A 23,379-nucleotide genomic window follows, 5' to 3' on the forward strand; every position below is an offset into this window, starting at 1 on the left:
AGCCGGTGCCACTATAACAGTGGGCAGAAGGCGATCGCGAAATCGCCAAGGGGGGGCTGATCCCGAAACCGGCATGGAAGAAATGGCTGGTGCCATTATGAGACTGGGCAGAAAGCGATCTTGATGTGACCATGGAGCGATGTTTGCAGCACCGGCATGGCTGAGGCGACCGGTGTTGCCGAGATGGACGGCATGTGGGGGAAGGGAGGGGGGGGGGGTCTGGCGGGGTGCAATGACATCAGGCAATCAGGCAAGTAAGAATGTGTGACCTCACACATATGAGCTTTCGGAGTACAGGTCTCAAACTGCGTCTGCGCATTGAACCATCTGGAAGGCGACTGCTTAACTGGACAACATCCATCACAAGATTATCGCTTACTATGTCGGTGAGCAGTGTCCACTGTCCAGGCGGCAGGCCCTGCTACGTAGTTGCATTTGACGGTGGCCATATTGAGCCAGCAATGGTTAAGTGGCTGCTGGCATGGCAGGCGTCAAAAAATTGTTCACTTTTAACCAACTGTACATTAGGAACACCAGTACATACACAAGCACAGTTAAAAGGGTGCATGGCACAGCACAAAACGACACTGGTAGATCCATTGTTCTGAAGACAATGTGGACCGGCACATGAGGTTTGTTAACGATGAAAATAAGCACAAAATAATTCCCGAATGCACAACAGTGAAGTAGGGGTCACCACTGTGGTTATTATATGGCATAGAACTGTAATAACACACTTTTACAGTCAAAATGAACATTTAGTTTGGCACTGAACAGAGTGAATACAGAAATGGATGTCAAACACGGCGCGAGAACACAAAGACAGAATGCAAAGCCATAGAGAATAATCAAAGAAGTGTCCCTTCGTGTCAGAGACACCACAGCCTTATTGTATTGTCCTGGCTTCTATAAAATGTCTTATATATTAAACTGAGTACAAAGAATGAAAATATAAAATTTCTGTTATTTTTCAGTTTAATAGTGTAAGTTCTTTATTATATAATTTACAAATTATTTCACTTTCCATCAGAAAAAGTAGGACAGAAATACAAAAAAGTAATGTAATTTGATATTGATACTTTAAACATAAGGCACTGTTTAACAGCATAAGCTGTAAGTAGTGGAATTTTAAAAAAATTGTATGGGATAAAAAAGAGAAATATTCTGAAACTTCCTGGCAGATTAAAATGGTGTGCCGGACCGAGACTCGAACTCGGGACCTTTGCCTTTCGCGGGCAAAGGTCCCGAGTTCGAGTCTCGGTCCGGTACCCCGTTTTAATCTGCCAGGAAGTTTCATATCAGCGCACACTCCACTGTAGAGTGAAAATTTCATTCTAGAAACATCCCTGAGGCTGTGGCTAAGCTATGTCTCCGCAATATCCTTTCTTCCAGGAGTGCTAGTTCTGCAGGTTCGCAGGAGAGCTTCTGTGAAGTTTGGAAGGTAGGAGACGAGGTACTGGCGGAATTAAATCTGTGAGGATGGGGCATGAGTCATGCTTGGGTAGCTCAGTTGGTAGAGAACTTGCCCGCGAAAGGCAAAGGTCCCGAGTTTGAGTCTCGGTCTGGCACACCGTTTTAATCTGCCAGGAAGTTTCATATCAGCGCACACTCCGCTGTAGAGTGAGAATTTCATTCTAGAAATATTCTGTTTAAAAAGTCATGTATAATTCCTACAGTTGTTCAGTATATGTAATGACAATTTTTTCATGCAGATAAAAAAACTGTATCAAAATTTTTCTAGCCTTTAACTTAGCAAAATCTTTCAAAGTAGAGTCTGAATCTATTGACTTCATGGTATCGCGTTCAACAACTAAAATTGACAATCCACACAATCACTCTTAAGAAACTATTGACTTGAGGTATGTCTTTATCATATTGAATTTCAAAAACTGCTTTCACCAACTACTTACATGTATATGTACAGCCAAGAAAATTCTTAAGCTAATACTAGGAAAATTGTCAATAAAATTGTTTTTTGTTATATAAGGTAATGAGCTCTGTGGAGAATTTCCAGCAGGAAGGTTGAGAACTGAGATCAATACTTCCTCATTTAATTCCTTCTCATTGATGTCACATTCTTCACACTTACTTAAAACAGTCTCAATAGAGACACATGTGGCTTTTAGTTTTCCACCATCCTGCATTTGCACATCTTGAATAATGTATAGAAAGGTGAATTTCTTACGACTGTCCGTAAGTTCAAATTGAGCACACCCTGCATCTTGTCCTCCAAGATCACTTGATCTCATTACTCTAGATTTTTCTGTCTGCAGTTATCTCATAAGTGAAGTGTACAGGACTCATGTTGATATGGTTGAAGACCTGCAGCTATGGACTGTATCGCCTTGGCAAAATCTGTGAGGTGATTCAAGGGTGTTTGAAACAATTTGTAACTGACTACAGAGATGAGTGCAGTATCGCCTAAAAATGTGAAAACAGCACATGTAACACTCAACAGTAACATGTAACATACTGCAGTAGTATTGTTTCTTGTTAAAGTAGCCATCAATGAAATATGAGCCCAATTAGATGGGGACTACATTAAGAACTTTGCATTTCAAATACATTTATACTCAGTAGAACATTATTTATTACTGAAGTCAATGGTGACTCATAATTACACATTCACAAATATCTCACAGATGGCTCATTTGTAGACTGATGTTCACTCAAACGCTTTTTGTTTTTATTATCATATACATGTCAGCTTTCATTACCAATTATGAGACACACTGTATTTCAATTTTGTACTTGGGCACCTGTGGTACCCCTCTCAGCTTGGAGACCCAAGTGGCCATCTGTGTCACTTGGGCCTTAAATCAAAACTGCATCTGCCACACCTGCAGTATATATCATCACCAGTCCAGTACCGGTAAATCTGTCAGAACAGTGGAACAGTAAAAATTATTATTGTAGGCAAAAATTCAGAGAAAATGAGTCTTTTAATTTACAAAAAATATTGTTACAACAATTAATTTTTGATCTATACAGGGTATTTCAGTTGGGTGAGTAGTTTGATTTGTGGGGTAGAGTATTATGCAGTTATCAGAAATTGCAATTCCATTAAATGGTAAGCTGTCTCAGTGCCTTCACTGAACATTTGTCACTCACTTATTATTGTTTTCAACAGACAGGTTAGAATTCTTCAGTCAGTACCAGAGTGCAAAATCCATCTACATAATGACAAGTGGTAGCTCGGGAACTGGTACAGCACACTCTATGAACTACCAGAAATTAAGTTTTGGTGAAATGTAAACAAAAAATTGTAATAACACTAACCTTTAATACCTTATATTACAGTACAGCATATTTAGGCACATGAGAAGAGCCATTATCTGTGTTCTTTAATTGGATATATACTCACAACTATGATCTATGATTGATGTTTCATGGTAACCTCTTTTTAACAGTTTTCTATTTTGTGAGACAGTAGATAGAAGCAGACAAAATAAAATGTATACCTTATTACTGTAAAACACGTGTTACATGAACGTTGCTGCATAGAATTCTAATTGTTCTTTTGATTCAGAAACAATTTTTGACCCACCTACTTACAATATGATGGCTTTTGCAGCCTCCCTCACCAGTGGATGCGTGGGATGGGATCCTAAATGCCACAGTGGATGGACCCTGGTGTCCCCAAGCAGACAGGCCCAATGGGAGTGAAGACTGCTTGTTTCTGAATGTGTATACATCACAGGTATGTGACAAATAGTTACAAGCATTACTGTACTTAATTTTTCTGATTCACATATCAAACATTTCTTACCATTGGTGAACCGTTTCCTTACTTGTGGATGAAGAAGATCGTGTTTTTGTAGCAGCAGCTCTTGACTCTGTAATGATAGCTTTAATTGTTTTAATAAATGTACTCTGAATCTACAAATGAGCATTTAGCTCAGGATCTTTGACATACTTCTTCACCTTCCATCAAGGTTAGTCTAGTTCAAAGTCTAGGATAAAGTACCCTAACTACAAGATCAGAATAATAGTTATATTTTATATAATTCTTAATGTTACCCTACTAGAGCTTATAACTGTAGAAAAAAATTATGTATGTTGTAGGAAAGTTCTTGTAGAGTATAAATACTTTAAGATTAAACGAGATCACTTAACAAAATGTAGAACCATCATATCCCTCTAGCAGACCAAGGTGCATGACCTGCCCAATTCACCCATACAGCACTTCATACTCCAGCCCCATCACAGGCTTATCCTACCCCATCACAGACCAGCCACCTGTGAAAGCAGTCATGTCATGTACCAACTCTGCTGTAAACACTGCACAGCCTTTTATGTCAGTATTACCACCAACCAGCTGTCCACCAGTATGAATGGCCACTGCCAAACTATTGTCAAGATCAAAGCTGGCACAACATGCAACTGAGCACAACATGCTAGAGTTCAATGTCTGCTTCACAACCAGAGCCATCTGGACCCTTCCTTCCACCACCAGTTTCTCTAAACTACACAGATGGTAGTTATCCTTATGATACATCCTCCGCTCCTGTAATCATCCTGTCCTCAATATCAGGTAATCCATTGTCCCCGAACCCTCCACCTGACAGTGTTCCCCACTCCCATTCTGTCGCCCCCTCCCAGTCCATGTGCCACATAGCCTTCAGCATGTGCTGCTGCCCATCGGCCGCTAATACTATACATGCCATCCCTCCCTCTCACATTCCTAGCTGACAAACTGGCCCCCCTCTGAGCTGGTAACCACCCATCCCCAGACCCTCTCCTTACTTCCTGCCCCCCTCTCCCTTTACCGGTCCCCACTGACACAACCCCACCACAACCAACCAAAGTGCCACAAAACAGCATTGGAACTGTCAGTCTAGCTGGCACCATGTAGGGACATAAGTGTGTGTATGCATGTGTATAAACAGTGCGTCTGTGTTTGTGTGCTATAGCTCATCAAAGGATATGTCTAAAAGCTAGCAAGTTTTACTTCTTTTGTGTGCACCTGTGGACGACTTAACCCTTCTGATTTTTGGTGAGTGGTCTCATTTAACCCTAAGGAAAAAATTGTAAAATATAATAACCCTATTTTAATGACAAAGATGCACAATGTTTAACATCCATAACTAATGTCCCTCAAGCTTAATGATACAATGCTTGGAGAACTTATGTATTAACCAGTGGAGGTTTTCTCTAAGGTTTTTGGTTATATCAGGGGGTGAGTGTAGTGGTCAATAGAAGGATCCAATTATAAGATTATGCCCATGTGTTCTTACATTCAGTTTCAATTTCTGTTTCAGTAGTTTTGAATTTTTTATCTACTGCAACAGATACACAATTTCTATTTTCCATGAGTCCATCCTTGTGATATATGCTTCAGTTTTCCCCAAAAATATCACTACTGCCAATTTTGGGTCTTAACCAATTTTCTGTATCTGAAATGACCCTTGGAACAGGTACCTAACTAAATTAAAGTAAACTGGACTTAGTTTCCACAGTCATCCAAACAATACACAGCACAGCAAATCATCCAGAGGACATTGTTAAAACAATTGCAAGGATCACACGGTCAAGAATGTAATATACCATCTTTTTTTCTTATCCTTTTTCTTGATACTAATTTCACCTTTTTCGGATTTGTAGGTCATGGAAACTTATCAATACCAAAATAATTACTGCAACTCCCTTTTGCTTCAGTGTTGCCTTAACTTAAAGATGAGAGGAAAAGTTGGGCATTGCATTGATCTGTGAATCTGATCATACATGCTTACTTTATGCTTTGTAATGAAACTGTTTAGGGTATATTTGGTACCTGGAGGAACCAGTCCATTAGTTGTTAAATAGGTATGAAACACTGTGAACTAAAAGTAAAGTAAAGTCTGTGGCACAAATTGGTGACTGGGCTATTGGCCTGGTTATGGGTAGAGCACTGCCTTTTTTCACTGCCACACTAAGAAGGAGGGTGAGTGGTGAAACTAACACTCTGGTTGCATTTTATCCCCACGAAAGATCCCCGGTACTCATTTGACAGCAGGGTGAGTGCAACTAGGGCTGTCCTGAAGGGACTGCAGTGAGGAAAAATCCCTGTCCTAGGACTGAACCCAAGACCTTCAGGGCTGTAGTCTAATGCTCTGTTCGCTAGACCACCATGCCCACACTGCACACTACTTGTACAAAATTATGCTCTTTACCTTCAATTTCTTCAAATTGTGTGCTGCTTAATATCTCATGATATTGTAAATTACATCAGAATGTCAAATCAACACTTTTTGAGGGCTTTACAAGTAACTGGTACACAGTGCAAAACAATAAAGGCCTTGACACAAAATTTGTGAATTACATCGTCAAAAATGAGAAAATGCATAATTGAATAGGTAGTGTATTCCTTATGTACAGTGTCTGTTAGGGGAAGCTGTGGGAAAAGATATTTGATGCAGGTCTTCACTGATGGTACATAACTTCAAAATTTTACCTGGAAATTGGTTTGTCACTTCCCTGTGTGTGGTTTCTAGCTTCAGTGGGGACAAAAAACACACTTCTGTGAAGATACTGCCAGATTGAATGAAGTTAAGTGTCTCACACTTACAACTGAAAGCTCCCAATGGCATGTTGTGTCCCTTGCATTAAGTAAGATTTGCAGTTTTGGTTCTTGTGATTCTTCTTTCCACTATATCACATGAATCTTCCAAGACTGTATTTATTTATATTTTTCTACTGTCCATAATCATACAGTAATTGTAGAGGTCACTAATAAAGAGCCATGAATAAAGGAAGTCTAAGACTTTATCATCATAATGTACTGCAATCTCTGTGTAATATGACTGGCATAATTAACATATTAATAATAGATGAGGAAAAGGATGTCTTCTCAGTAATGTGTATTCATAAACGATGGCTTAACCCTGAGTTAATTCAACATACAAAAACCTAAATTAATTTTGTCTTTGGGAAAAAGAGAAAAAGAAACCAGGGTGCAGCAGTAATTTATATAAAAGAAAATAAAGATTTTACTACCTTACTTGATTTACCTTGAACTAATGCCAAAAAGGACTATGACACTACAGCCAAAAAAGGTACTAAGTACAATATGCGTAATGCTACAGTTTCCGAAGCATGATCTGGAAATTTTCAACTTTTCTTAAATAATCTGGGATCATTGGTAAACAAAGCAAATCAAATGGAATGTGATATGATAATTTGTGGTAGAAACACAGAGGCCCTTTTAGACACTTGTGAAACAGCTTTATATCAGTTTCTACACAAGAACAGTTTATATGACACTCCCAAGGCTGGTTTGAGAACATTTTTCCACACTAGTGATGTGACTTATGATTTTATATCCCCCCTCCACCATCCCACCCCATTTTTCTTGTACACCTTGATCTGTGTCAGTTTCCATTACTAATTATTACATACAATGTATACAAGTCTTGCACTTGTGCACCCCAAGTAGCCACTACTAACTGTGGTACATTCTGTAGAGAAATCTTACAGTTGTGGCAACTCTGGTACCCCTCTCAGCTTGGTGATCCAAGTGGTGGATGGTGTGACTTGGGATTTAAACCAGCCCCGAGCATTTCATTAACAATTTTCAATGCAGGTATGAGTGACCATTTAGCTCAATACAAAATTTGAAAGTAAAATGTGTTACTGAGAACATCATGCTTTTAATATCCGCGTGTAGATGCTACAGCCAGGATAACAGAGACTATTTCAGCAATTTGTTAAACATAGAAAGATGGTCACAGATTTATAAAATTAATGATCTAAATGAAAAGTGTAACACCTTCATTGCTATAGTAACCCATTGTTGTCTACTTTTATATACATCTACATCTATACTCTGCAAACCACAATGGAGTGCAAGACAGAGGATATGTCCCATTGGACCAGTTATCATGGTTTCCCTTTCCATTCACATATGGAATAGGGAGAAATGATTGCTTGAATGCTTCTGTGCCTGCAGTAATTATTGCATTCTTATCCTCATGATCTATATGTGAGTGATACTTAGGTTGTAGTACATTCCTAGAATCCTCATTTAAGGCTCATTTGTTAAACTTTGTTAACAGACTTCCTTGGAATAGTTTATATCTCCCTTCAGGAGTCTTCCAGTCCAGTTCCTTCAGTATCTCTGTGACACTCTCCCATGGATCAAACAAACCTGTGACCTTTTCTGCTGCACTTTTCTGTATACGTTCAATATCCACTGTTAGTCCTATATGGTATGGACCCCCACACTCGAGCAGTATTCTAGAGCAGATCACTTGAGTGATTTGTAAGCAAACACCTTTGTAGACTGATTGCACTTTCTCAGTGTTCTACCAATAAACCTAAATCTATTACCCGCTTTACACACGACTTAGGCCATGTGATCATTCCATTTCATATCCCTATTTGTACAAGTTGGCTGATTAGAACAGTGAATAATTGGTATTATAGCCACAGGTTACTATATTTTTTCATTATGTGAAGTGCACAGTTTTACATTTCAGAACATTCAGCACAAGTTGCCAATCTTTGCACCACTTTGAAATCTTATCAAGGTCTGACTGAATATTTATGCAGTTCTTTCAGACAGTACTTTATTATCGATGACTGCATCATCTGCAAAAAGTTTGATGTTACTATTAATATTGTCTGCAAAGCTTCTAATATACAGTATGAACAACAAGGGTCCCAACACATCTTCTCTGTGGCAAATCTGGAGTTACTTTCACATCTGACAAAGACCCTCCATCCAAGATAACAAGCTGTATCCTCCCTACCAAAAGAGTCCTCAATCCAATTGTAAATTTTAGTTGATACCACATAGGATCATACTTTTGAAATAAGCATAGATGTGGTATCGAGTCAAATTACATTCCGGAAAGCAAGAAATACTGCATCTACCTGACTACCTTGATTCAAAGCTTGCAGTATGTCATGTGAGAAAAGTCAATTGTATTTCCATGAAAAATTATACCCATAAGGGGCAATTCTAGGATAAACAGTTTAATCACAAGGGGAACAACGATTTCATGCCAGAAGAAGAGACAAATTCATAAAATGTGTAACTTGAATAATTCCTTGTTTAAGTTATGCAGATATTGAACACTTACCAGAGTATAATCTAATTAAACATGGTGTACCTCAAGGATCAGTAATGGGACCTTTTGTACATTAATGATCTAAGCTTTATAATACATATAATAAATAAAGAGAAGACCATGTGGAGTGTAATAAAAAGAGACTGGTGAAAACAGAGAATCATGTAAGAATTAACAATATCACAAGAAAATAAAAAAGTAAACAAGAGCCCTTACAAGTAGCCAGTACATTTAACAATGTCAGATAATATTATGAATAAGCAAAAACAATAATAATAATAAATAAGGAGACCCAGTCCTATACATATAAAATAAGCACATGTAGTTGTCCAACATACATCAGCACTATCATGGAAACTGAAAGGATTAAAAAGAAGAGTGCTTTAAACCTAACTGAACTATTTGTACACTTACATGACTGCTCATTTCAAGCAGCCACTTTCCCTGATGCCACATAAGGTAATTCCATTACATAAAAAAGGTAGATGACATAATGTAAATAACTAAACTCCCATCACAGTTTCCTCTTACTTTTCAAAAACATTAGAAAATGTTGTGTATGGCAAACATATGGAATTTATAAGTAAAAAAAATATAGCTAATGAAAAACACAGATTCAGGAATAAAGAGGTCAAAGTTAATTGCCATTTATGAGTGCTTTAATTGTTCACTAAGCCTGATGGCCATGCACCAGGAAACAACAGGATTATTTACTGACCCATCAAAAGCTTTGGACATAGTGGATCATCAGATTCTGATCTCAAAGTTTGAAAAGTTTAGCACTCAAGGTCTGTCCATAAACTGGATAAGTTCCTTCCTGAGCAATCTCAAACAAGCAGTGAAAATTAAGCACACTAATGTGTACCTTAAAACTATTTATGAACACTTATCAGAGTACAATCTAATTAAACATGCTGTACCTCAAGAATCAGTAATGGTAGGCTTTGTACATTAATGATCTAAGCTTAAATGTGGGGGCTTGAACACTTACCAGAGTATAATTTAATTAAACATGGTGTACCTCAAGGATCAGTAATGGGACCTTTTGTACATTAATGATCTAAGCTTGAATGTGGGGGCCCATTAAACAATCATATTTGAGGTGATATCACAAAATTGCTTAAAGGGAAAAGTAAGAAAAAACCACAGCAATCAATAAACATCATCACAAGACTTGGCAACTAGCCACAGAATAGTCAGCATGACGTAAAAAGAAGACCATCCTACTAAGGGTTCTCGATGCTCTGGACAAGGATATGTATGGCGTACTTCTCTCTGTCAATACCGAATCAGTTTATAACAGTACACAAATGAAATTCTTAGACTTATGGGACCCTACAGCTGTTGCCAGGACATTCAAGTTGAAAAGAGGACTATTGGAATCAATTTTGGATACAAACCTAGAGACACGTGTTAGCATTGTTTAAGATTTCTATCATTTCTTGTTTACCGTGTATCAGCATTATGGAAGCTCTTGTATTCTTTAAAATAAATGTAATGGGTAAGGAGAGTACACCACAAAATTTTAAAAAATTAAAATAAAATAGAAAATACTGTTATATTCATGATTGCCTTACCAAACCCATCTTATAGCGCAAATCAGGGCACCCTTGTGCCAAAACAATGGTTTCCACATGAGAGTTAAACTTTATAACAAACTTCCCAAAAATATAAAAACAATTACTGATATCAAAACCCTTGGCAAATCTTTAAAGTTATATTTGCAGCAGTACTGCTTTTACTCTACTGAAGAATATTTAAGTGTGTGAAGTTTATTATCTATAATTTTAAATACAAATGCATAGAAATAATTTTTGTACTATTAATATAAATTGACTTGTCCAGTGTCTTATGCATAAGATGCTTTTGTAGACAACAGGACCAATAACAATACAATGCAAAAATGTATACATTCATTTCAGTTGCCAGACGAAAGAAGCAGGCCAAAGAAACCTGTTCTTATCTTTTTTCACCCTGGTGGATTCTACAGCATGAGAGCCACCAGTGATCTGTTTGGTCCAGAGTACTTCATGGATGAGGACATTGTATTGCTAACAGCAAATTATAGACTGGGGGCTCTAGGTATGATTTATCCATTGCCTTTCCTCTACAAAAACATAAAAGAATAAACTGGATTGAAATAATATTGTTGTTGTGCCATATTTGTACATTATATTCAGTGGATGCTTTGCAGTGATACTACGTGCAGTCAGACAGATGTGATAATTTCAACTGTTATCCGTCAACATATTTTTGCTAAAACTATCAGAAATACAGGCATATTTTACAGTTTAGAGCTGTTATATAAATTCTTTCTCCTATGGTGAGGTATGTGATAATTTATTTTTGGCATTTATTGCAACATCCTTGCAGGGTTCTTAAGTACAGGAGATTCTATTATGCCTGGAAATTATGGCTTCAAGGACCAGGTAGAAGTCCTACGGTGGGTGCAGAAAAACATTGCTGCATTCGGTGGAGACCCAGAAAATGTTACAATTTGTGGTTACAGTGCTGGGTCAATCAGTGTTCTGCTGCATATGCTGTCTACCATGTCAAAAGGTACGTTAAAGGTTTAATATATTATAGAACTAAAACATTTATGCAGTGAAATATGAGTAAAAATGCTTTTGCAGTCTAATAATGACCTTAATTTATAGGTGGAGGAAAAAATGAAAGACAATAGCAATAGTAATAAAAAGGATGAATGCAAGACAAACATATGCCCAAATTAGGATATACTAACATAGGATAGAAATAGTACAGGCTGACTTTGTAGTGCTTTTGGGCTTGGTTTAGAATAGAAATAGGGCCAAGAGAATTGATGTCTCTATGAATTACTAAATTTTGCTTCAAAATGTTTCATAAAAAGATCTATCATGTATTGTGATTTCAGATACCTTTGTAGTATGTGCCCTGACTGCACTGAACAGTGTATGTTAATTTTTAATTTGCTTTTCAGTCAAAACAATAATATTTCCTTCTTCTGCCTATATTAAGCCACATGAATCTAATAAAAAACTTGAATCAAGAAATAATGATACCAGTGTTAGGTACAAATTTTGCCTTGTGCAAGACACATTTTGTTTGCGTTTACTTTACACAAACATGTTTCAGAACTTTATTTGCAGAGTTTTTTATTTATTTTATTTTTTTATTTTACTTATTATGCCATGATTACATCTTGTGGAGGTTATACAAAGTTTGGCTTGTCTCTTTCTATGTACAAAAGAGTATTTCTTTACATATGTAGCTAAAGACACATATTACATAGCTCATACATCAAAAATTATGTGTTTATGCTGTATTAAAACTTAAGCCTAGAATATGAATTTGGAATATAAGATAGTTGTCGAGGACTCACATACCACATGAGACACTATCACCTACTTTCCTTCTCGTCAGCATGTATGACACTCAGTTGTTAACAAAGCCTATTATAATCTGTGAGGGCATGGGAGATAGAAAACGAGAGGAGTTCATGAACTTGAGAAGGGAAGTTGGTCGTAGGCCACGGGCAAAGAAGAGGGATTATTTGAACAATCAAATCACAAAAATGGAAACAAACAGTAAACCAAAAAAACATTAGGGAACTTTACCTAGACATAAATGGGTATAGGAAGGGCTTCAAGGCTAGGACAAATGCACTTTGAGGAGATGCTGGGGGAATACTGACAGACCCCAGTGCTATATTAAGTAAATGGAGGGCGTATTTTGAGCATCTATTAAGTGTACACCAGGAAACAGGAAATGAGCAGGCATACGAAATACATACAGCAGAACCCCAAATACCTGGGCCAACGTTAAAGGAAGTAAGAGATGCAATCAACAAATTGAAAAACCATAAAGCACCAGGATCAGATTGCATAACTGCAGAATTAGTTAAAAATGGGGGACAGAGATTGGTGGAAGTAGTTCACAAAGTTATAACTAAAGTATGGAACTCAGAGATGATACCTGAAGAGTGGCAGGAGTCGATTCTGATTCCAATTTTTAAGAAAGGTGAAAAAATGGATTGTAGTAATTATAGAGGGATATCGCTATTACCAGTATGTTCCAAAATTTTCTCGAATATTCTGCTAAGCAGGCTTACACCATATGCAGATGAAATCGTTGGGGATTACCAAGCCAGTTTTCGGAGGAACAGATCAACTATAGACCAAATATTCACCCTGCGTCCAATTTTGGAAAAGAAATGGGGGATACAATAGACCAGTTCATAATCTTTTCATAGATTTTACAAAAGCATATGATTCAGTATTGCAGTCAAAATTGCTCAGAATTGTTTTGGAACTTGGAATACCAAAGAAGTATGTTAGACTTATAGAAGCAAGTTTGAAAAACACAAAAGGTAGAGTACACGTGGGGAAATTGGAGTCAAAAGAATTTGTAATAAAGAATGGAGATGCCCTGTCTCCACTACTTTTTAATTTAGTCCTAGAATATATTGTACGAATGGCAGCAGATAATTCAGAGGGTGTGGAGTTAAATGGAAATATTAAGATATTAGGGCACGCAGATGATCTAAACATCATTAGTGATAGGAAAGAATCTGTAACAGCAAATGCGAATGCATTAATCAAGGCTAGTGAAGATGTAGGTCTAAGGATAAGTGAAGACAAAACTAAATACCTGGTTACTACTAGAATGCCAACAGCAGTAGATCAGGAAATGTTAAGAGTTGGAGACATGCAGTTTGAAAAAGTGAACACATTTATCTAGGCATGGACATCACTTCGAGAAATGAGATTGAATCCGAACTGAAGAAGAGATTACGGGCAGGAAATGCGTGCTACTTCTCACTGAATAAATTACTATCATCACGGATATTGTCTAGGAATTTAAAGATTAGAATATACAAAACTATTATTCTACCAGTTATGCTACATGGGTGTGAGACTTGGTCTCTCACTGTGCAAAATGAAAAGCCATTTTGAGTATTTGAAAACAAAATTTTGAGGAAAATTTTCGTAGCAAAAAGGGATGACATTAGCGGAGAGTGGCAAAAACTGCATAACGAAGAGGTTCACGAACTCTATTCAAGCCCTGACATAATCAGTATTATTAAATCACGTAGGCTGCGATGGACGGGTCACGTAGCTCAAATGGATGAGGGCAGGACAGCACGCAGAGTACTGGTAGGGCACCTAGAAGGAAAACGTCCTGTGGGGAGACCGAGGCATAGATGGGAGGACAATGTGAAGGGTGATTTGAGGAGCCTAGGTATTGAAGGTGAATGGAAGGAAATAGCCCAAGACAGGGACAGATGGCGAAAATACGTTGCTGCGGTAATGGACTCTCGAGTCCAGTATGACCAGTGAGTAAGTAAGTAAGTAAGTAAGTAAGTAAGAGGGCATACAGAAAGTAAAGAATGTTTGTGCATACAGTCTGTGTGCCTGTCTTGTGGTAGCCACTCATTGGTTTCTGACTAATATGGTAAAAGTAAACAATAGAAAATCTGGGATGGAATAATGATAGACACACACACACACACACACACACACACACACACACACACACACACACACACACTGTCTCTCAATGCTGAATCCTCAGAGATGACAGCAGTGACTGTGTGTGTGTGGAGGGGGGGGGGGGGGGGATATTCACATAATCTTTAGTTGTTGTTCATTCTTGGAGAATAGTGCTACTTCAGGGCCAAACCATTATGGTGATTAAAAGCAGGAAGAAGGTACTGTATTCTGATTCACAAGCTTCTTTGTGAACTTTCAATACACAAATGTAGCCTATTAATGGAAAAAAGTAAAAAAATGACTACTCTTCTATATTCCTTTGCATCATTTCTGTTGTAGTTACTAACTACTGGAGATCATTATTTCATAGACTGATAACTGAATTCAAATGTCTTGTATGTTCTTGTATCAGACTGTAATTGCAGAAACAAACTAAAGATGCTGATTGATTTCTAATATAATTTATTACACTAACTCTATGGTTGTATGAAGTAATCCACTTCATTGTTTAATGATGTCAACAACCAATTAGGATTCGTTCTTATCCAGAATTATTCTTTGCCGATGTGTTACTATGACTCATAAATGTCCTCATTATGTCAGCTGTCATTGTTATTGATACACTTAAAACACAACTATTCTTCAGTATACACTGTAAGGTACTGCATTGCAATAATCTTTTCTGATTTATCTGTAGAGGGAGGAGTTTCTTGTTTTGTATCTCTCGCACTTGAATAACAGCAAGAATTAATTGATATTGTGTCTTCTGGTGAACTGCATACTTATATCCTCCATTGTAGTAACACTTCCATGGATCTCCACAGAACCATTTCCTGGCTTTTCCTGGGATGTGTGTGTGTGTGGGGGGGGGGGGGGGGGGGGCAGAAAAACTCTAAAACTGTCGTCTTTTATATGAATTAGTTGGACAGTTTTGAGATGTGTCTTGCCACAAAAACTAAATTCCATAGGTGCTAAAACTGCCTAACAAGAATCCCAGGAAATCACTTCTAGAAGTGTATGTGAATTCTGTAATGAATAAAAACTCACTACTCCAAATTCACAAATTCCAGGGGGGAGGGGGGGGGGGGTCTGGTGGTCTGGGTGTGGGAAAGTGCCCCCCCCCCCACTTCCTTCCGCCCTGAATTCTGCTGATGTCTATGATGCCATTTTACAAAAGTGATGTGTCCCAGGACATATGGTTCAAATGGCTCTGAGCACTATGGGACTTACCATCTGTGGTCATCAGTCCCCTAGAACTTAGAACTACTTAAACCTAACTAACCTAAGGACATCACAAACATCCATGCCTGAGGCAGGATTCGAACCTGCAGCCGTAGTAGTTGCGCAGATCCGGACTCACCGCCGAGAACCGCTAGACCACCGCGGCCGGCTTGTTCCAGGACATAGGTGTGCACAGTGTCATAATCACCATTCACACATTAACACTGGCTTGAACCAGATGCCACAAACAAAACAAGTATATAGATACTGAGAAAAGAAGAACAATCAAAATAATAGCATGAGTTTATCATCTAAGAAAGAATGTTTGGAAACTAGAAATGGGATGAGGAATCACACAGGCAATATAAAATTACACTTTCACAGTGTAAGGGAAAAGTACTTAAAATAGAAAGTTATAAATCATGTTTAAAAAAGACTCAAAGAAATATATTCTAATGCTACTTCAACATTGGGGCACAAATAAATATATTTCAAATTGCAACAACAGAAGAAAGATAAACAGACATTAAAATAAAAAAATAAACAATAAATGAAATAGAGTAAAGCATTTGCTGTCAGTTATGAGCTATTGAAGCTGGGTTAACAGAATCACAAAGAAAGAAGAGTATTAATCTCAAGCTGGAATTTGAAGTTTTCTTTCCCCTTTACTGGTAATGTTGGACATACTCAAATAATTCTATTTTTGGCTACCGTGTAGCTGTTCAAAATATTGATAATTAATTACATTTGATATAAAAAAGCTATTGCTAGTGCATGATGAGTAATATAAAACACAACAGCATCTTCCTTACCCATATACTTGAATATAATAAATTAGCAGCAGCAGCTTAAAAGTATATTGCGAGTAACCACTTAAAATAAAAGAGAAGCCTTGCTCTGCATTGGCCATACTGAACTCTCATATTTTTGAACAGCTCTATGAAAAATTCTGCGTGCCTATATCAACATATGTAAAGTATCTTTACTGACTAATTGCAATTATAATCTTTCCTAGGACTGTTTCATCGGGTAATTGCAATGAGTGGTGGTGTCCAGTCAATTGTACTTCATGATCCATTAGGACAAGCAAAGAAGCAAGCACAGCTATTGAACTGCCCTGACAATTCATCAAAGGAAATATACAACTGCTTAAAAGAGAAAGATGCTCAGGAAATTGCTGATTCCATTACTGGATTTTATGTAAGTATCATGTAATCTGCAATTTTTTTGTGTATCTTTGTTGTTTTGAAAGTGATGCAGACTTTTAACTAGTTTTCTGTAGACCAAGAAAGCTTTGTAAAACACTATGGGTTACATTTTGGTCATAGTATGAAATATTGCACTATTAAGAATGGATTTTCAACTACACAAATTTACAGCACGTAATAATGATGGAAGCCATGATTAAGTCAGCACTGATATAGACAAAGAGGTTGTGTGACTCTTCACTTGAGGTTCCAAAACCAAGTAGTCTTTAAGTGGCCACAGAAAACTGTTGAATGGAAGATGTAGCATTTGCAATAATGAGGCTGCAAAAGTAAACTGTTAAAAATTGTTGCTTTTCAGATTACACTGTTTGTCTAATATTTGGCATCAATTTCATATAGCACATTGATGAGTAATCTGACAGCTTTCAAAGATAAATAATTGTTTTTATATTGCAAGAATGGAGGTTCATATTGCTGTGGACATTAGTCCAAGCAGTCCTATACACTACTACCTTGGATTTTTATTCCCACAGTTCAGGTTATATACAGGGAGCTAATAATTAAATGTGCTTTTAATTTAATTCAAATTTTTAGGCATTTCCAATTTCCTGCCTTGTGTCTGTGAAAAACTTATTAAAAATATTTTCTCTGGAGCACAGAAATATATTCTGAACTCTAGATAAGGGTGTAAGGTATATATGGAAATAAATTTTGTATAGATTTCATTTGAGAAGACCACAGATATTACTAATATCCATAAGGCTTAGTATAGAACTAGTCAGCTGGCATGTGAAAATAAAACTTGTGCTTCATGAGGCCTCTTTAAGGCTTTCATTACTGACTTAATGCAATGTTTTTATGAGACATCTACATGAAATAAAATACTTTATTGATTTTTACTACATTGCAGTAGAACTTTATCTTGTAAGCCACTATGGAGTGAAAGTATGGCAGACACGCAAAAATATTGTCGCATGTTAGTTCATTTAAGAGACACTTCTATTTCTAAAATTCCTCCTCCTCATTATCATCATTTCCGAGCCGTGTTCCCCTTGTGTGATGTGCAACTGCTTGCCATCCCCTTATGTCTTCATATCTTCATAGATTTTCAGTTCCTTGATGTCTTCCTCTGGAATTTTCTCTGCTTCATGTCTAATTACACTGCATCTATCCAGCATTTTCTGGGCCTTCCTTTTGCTCTTTTTTGTATTGGACATGTATTTCAAAATATTTTCTGGCCTGCATTCTCTCTTGTTCTCATTTTGCACCCACACCACTGCAGTCTGCAAATTTTTATTCCACTAATAATAGGGGCTTTTATGCAGGCTACATTTTTGTTCACTTCCTTTTTTGATCCTGTCCTTTCTAGTAGTTTGGTTCATAGTTTTTTTGAATCTCATCTCTGTCACTAGAATTCTGCTGTAGTCTTTTTTCAATAGGGTAAATGTCTCTAAACAATAAGTGAGAATTGGTGCAAAGTAAATGTAGTATATGGTGGTATTTGCTTTTTGTGGCGCTTTTGATGTTGTGACTCGCTGATCTTTCGAAGTGCCGCCGCCCAGTTACGTGCATCCTCTACATGCGGCGCTGTCTGCCAGCCATGCAGCAGCAGCGCCACCTAAGTGGCCAGCCAGCCAGCAGCCGCTAGACTTGGACTCAGTTATGATTTGACTGTTAAAGTGTACAGACGTCTTACTCTGTTTACTTGATCTGTGACTTTCATATATTGCGTCTTCCTTGAAATATATTTGTTCAACTTGCAATTATAACAATTGGTGACGAGGTAGGATTTTTCTTTTTCATCATTGACCCACATGTTTCCGAGGCTACTTTAGAGCAACTATTGCGAGGTCTCATAGAACAGCAAACGCTTCTCACAAAAGTGATTCATGATTTCGTCGCGGCATCAAATGCAGGGCATCTCTCGTCGTTGTCTCTACCTACTTTTCCTCCTTACAACGAGACGGCAGAAGACTGGTCTGATTATGAAAAACGTCTTCGACAGCACTTCTTGGCATTTCATGTCGCGAACGAACAACCATGTAAGTCTCTGTTCCTTTCATGGATTTCACCTCAATTGTATCGGTTGTTGTCACAATTGGCTCCTTTGAAAGATCCTGCGTCTTTGTCCATTGCTGAAATGTGCTCACTACTGTCCGTCTATTTTCAAAAGCAAACACATGTGGTAGCCTCTCGTGTTGCCTTTTATCATTGTCAAAAACAACCAAATCAATCCTATTGCGCTTGGGCTGCTGAACTTCACGGCCTCAGTAGAAAGTGTCAATTTGTTACTGAAGTTCACAAAGAATCCTACACCGATTCCATGGTACGGGATGCTCTTATCCGATCGGCGCCCGACAAAGAAGTTAGGCAACATGCCCTTCAGTTGGCACATCTGACTCTAGATGAAGTCCTATCCATTGCTCAGTCTTTTGAAATTTCTCGCGCCGCTGGAGCGCAAATAGAGGCATGGGGTGACGTCGGGGAAATACAACCTCTGTGCGATGCTGACGAAGCGTGTGGCATGTCCCCGCTGGCGGACGTGGCCGCAGTATGCTCCCAAGCGCAGCCTCGGCCTAACCGTAAACAGACCTCTAAGAAACTGCAGCAAAACCCACGGCAACTTCCTTCATGTCTGCGGTGTTTTACGAAACGTTCACGAGAAGATTGTCCACAAAGTTGGGCCATGTGTCACAAATGCAAAAAAAAGGGTCATGTGTCATCCGTTTGCAAGTCCGACCGCATACATGATGTTCATGAACATGACGCTGATTCTGATTCTGTGTTGTCTGTCAATTGTACTTCTTCCCTTTCAGGGAATTTATTCCTCACTGTCCAAATATTTGGTAGAGATGTTTGCATGTAGGTGGATACTGGTTCTGCTGCCACTATCATCAATTCTCAGATGTATCTTCAGTTGGGTTCTCCAATCCTGTCACCTGTCACAAGGCAATTACAGACTTACAATAAACAGAAGATTTTCCTCTTGGGACAATTTGATGCTGAGGTATCTTACAAATCTGTCATTCGCACTGTTCCCATATTTGTGGTCGACCATAGTAACGCAGAGAATCTTTTTGGTTTCGATGCCTTTTGCGCTTTTTGGGTTCTCCATAGATGAATCTGTCAATATCATCTCTGATGCTATTCCTTATGCTCAATTGGATTCGTTGTCAATGACATTTTCGTCCCTTTTTTCTCCTGGGTTAGACCATGCAAACGACTTTGAAGCTCATATCACTCAGCCTAAGTTTTTTCGGGCTTGGCCCATTCCTGTGGCCCTTTGTGATCAGGTCAAACGGGAGCTGGATCGTCTCAATGCTTCAGGGGTCTTGCTTCCTGTCACTTCCAGTGAATGGTCCTCTCCTGTCATCGTTGCTAAGCCAAATGGTGATATTTGTCTCTGTGGCAATTTCAAAGCTACAGTAAATGCTCAATGCCTTATCGACACTTACCCTATGCCTCAGCCTGAAGATTTGTTCACTAAACTTGCTGGAGGCCAGTATTTTCCTAAACTTGACCTGTTAGAAGCTTATCATCAACTTCCTCTCGATGCTGCTTCCCGGCAGTTTCTGGTCCTTAACATGCCTTTTGGCCTCTATCAATACCAATGATTGCCATTCGGGGTTGCCAGCGCCCCTGCTCTCTTTCAGCGATTCTTGGAACAATTATTGCTCACTGTCCCTGGGTGTATAAATTACCAGGATGACATTGTTGTCACTGGCTCCACCACTGATGAACATCTTCAAAATCTCCGCAAACTTTTTCATGTTTTATAGACTACCGGTCTTAAGTGTAATCTTCAGAAATCAAAATTTTTTCAGGCATCTATCACGTACTTGGGGTTTCAACTCCCTCAGAATGGTATTCGTCCGCTTCAGCAAACTGTCGCTGCGATCGATGCCCTTCCTCGCCCTACATCTGTTAAGGAACTGCAGGCCTTTTTGGGGAAAATAGCATACTATCACAAGTTTTTACTGTGTGCTGCTTCGGTGGCTCAGCCGTTGCATAGCCTGTTGCATAAAAACGTGCCTTTTCACTGGTCCGCGTCATGCGATGCGGCTTTCCGGAAATGGAAGACTATGCTGAAACAGGCCCCATGCCTGGCTACTTATCGACCTGGCCAACACCTTGTTCTTGCCACAGACGCCTCTCATTATGGGGTCGTTGCAGTCCTTGTGCACCATTTTTCTCACGGTTCTGAACAACCCATTGCTTATGCCTCCAAAACGCTCACGGATGCCCAACAAAAGTATTCTCAAATTGAAAAAGAAGCTTTGGCCATTATTTATGCTCTTCATAAGTTTGGTGTTTTTCTCTATGGATCCAAATTTCATCTTGTTATGGATCACAAACCACTTGTTTCCTTGTTTCATCCATCAACGTCACTTCCCGACAAGGCTGCATACTGCCTCCAGCATTGGGTTCTTTACTTGTCTCGTTTCAATTATGAGATTCATTTCTGGCCACAGCTCAACATGTAAATGCTGATGCACTGTCTTGCCTTGCCATGGGTCCTGATCTGGCATTCGATAGGGATGAACTTTTGTGTTTCCACCTGGATGTTGCCGAGCAGCGGGTTGTGGACGGGTTCCCCATCACTGGGGACCAGCTGGCGGCTGCTACAGGTTCTGACCCTACCCTCTCCCTCGTTTTACACTGTATCCAGAAGGGTTGGCCAGATCGTCCATCTGCTAAGACTTCTGATCCGTTGCGGAACTACTACACTTTGCATTACCGCCTCACAGCTAGGGATGGTGTTATCCTCCTTTCTACCGAAAATGCTTCGCCACGTGTTGTGGTCCCTGCATCTTTGCGTGCTTCGGTCTTGCGCCTCCTTCACCAAGGGCACTGGGGTGTCTCTCGCACAAAATCTCTGGTGCACCGTCATGTGTACTGGCCCAGCATCGACTCTGAAATCGCACACATGCTTGCTGCCTGCGGCCCTCATGCATCACAGGCCACTGCCCCGAAGTCATCTTTGTCACCGTGGCCTTCGCCTGAGAAGCCCTGGGAATGTATTCATGCTGACTTTGTGGGATCTGTTTTAGATACTTATTGGCTTCTTGTTATTGACGCCTACTCTAACTTTCCTTTCATTGTCCGTTGCATCAGAGGGAAATAAAAAACACCTTATGCACCTTATGAGAAAGGTAGAAGTGACAAAGGGGAAAGTCAAAACTGAGAAGAAAAATGTGCCAGATGTAGAAAGAAAAAAGAATTAGTAGTAGGAGAAGTTAAAAGCAAATGATGCATGAGAAACTGAAAAGGAAAAAAGGGAAGAAAGTATATAGCTTCTATCAACAGTGACATCACTATGGATGATGATGAGGATGATGTTTGGGTTGTGGGGCACTCAACTGCGCAGTCATCAGCACCCATACAAAGTCCCAATTTTTTCCAATCCGATTTATTTTTCACAGTCTAATCTAGCCACTGTCATGAATGATGACGATGATGATGAAATGATGAGGACAACAGAAACACCTAGTCCCCTGGCAGAGGAATCTCTATGGATGGGTATTTAAACAGAAAAACAAAGGGAGCTGAAGGGAACTAATGATTGAACAATACAAACAAAACACAAGGATAAATATTAAAGGAATAAAAAGGCAGAAAGGTAGACGAATGGATAACAGAAAGAAAATGTAACCTTTTTGCCCAAATTTGACTCATATTCTCCAATATTTGCACCTTTTCTCCAGTGTTTCATTTCTTTCTAATCTTTTACATATTTCATCCTCTAATTTTTACTGTTTGATAAATTTTCCCTTGCTACCCTATCTTTTACACAGTTTCAAAATTCTCTTTTATTTTAATCATCTCATGACAGTTTATTTCTTTCCTCTTGATCCTATCTATCCACATCCCTCTGCCACATGTACCTCTACAGTTTCTCCTCCATATACATCTGGCACATTGACTGTCCTCTCTGTTAGTTTTTGATTCTCAGTTTTTAAATTCCTATTTATATTTAATTTAGAATTTTCATGTAGCCCTGTCTCATTGTAGCCCTGTCTTGATAAGCTACATGGTTTTAGCAGCTAATCCTCTGAAAGAACTTCAAATTTCCTTCTCTATCCTTGTTTTGAAAATGGAATGCCTGATTCCAAAAAACAGCAGTATGTATGCCCTCTTATGCTTAGTGGTGAATGTTTTATAATCTGCCAAATTAGTGAGTGGACTTTTTGTGTGTTTTTAGACCTTCAATTTTAAATGAATATTAGTTTTTTAAAGTGATAGTATATTCTGAGCAAGAGTTGAAGTCATCTGTTAAATTTCTGGAGCAGAAAGAGAAGTGCAGCTGATTCCAATTTTAAAAGTGGGGATCATTTAATACACATCCATTCAATCAAAAATATTTCATATGTGTTTCATTTATTCAATGCCTATTGTTACCTAGCTGTATTACACGCAATTCAGCTCTTG

At 38.6% G+C, this 23,379-nt stretch overlaps 1 protein-coding gene across 1 annotated transcript in view; it reads left to right on the plus strand.

Annotated features, from left to right (window-relative positions):
* Positions 1-23,379, plus strand: part of LOC124595584 (juvenile hormone esterase-like) — a 59,505-nt gene that overhangs the window by 20,717 nt on the left and 15,409 nt on the right. The window contains exons 2-5 of the mRNA XM_047134375.1: positions 3,575-3,700; positions 10,973-11,132; positions 11,424-11,609; positions 16,758-16,942. Of these exons, the coding sequence (XP_046990331.1) occupies positions 3,575-3,700; positions 10,973-11,132; positions 11,424-11,609; positions 16,758-16,942 (657 nt within the window). The remainder of the gene's footprint in view (positions 1-3,574; positions 3,701-10,972; positions 11,133-11,423; positions 11,610-16,757; positions 16,943-23,379) is intronic.

The sequence above is a fragment of the Schistocerca americana genome, chromosome 2 (assembly GCF_021461395.2).
Source record: "Schistocerca americana isolate TAMUIC-IGC-003095 chromosome 2, iqSchAmer2.1, whole genome shotgun sequence".
In the NCBI taxonomy this organism is placed as follows: Eukaryota; Metazoa; Arthropoda; class Insecta; order Orthoptera; family Acrididae; genus Schistocerca; species Schistocerca americana.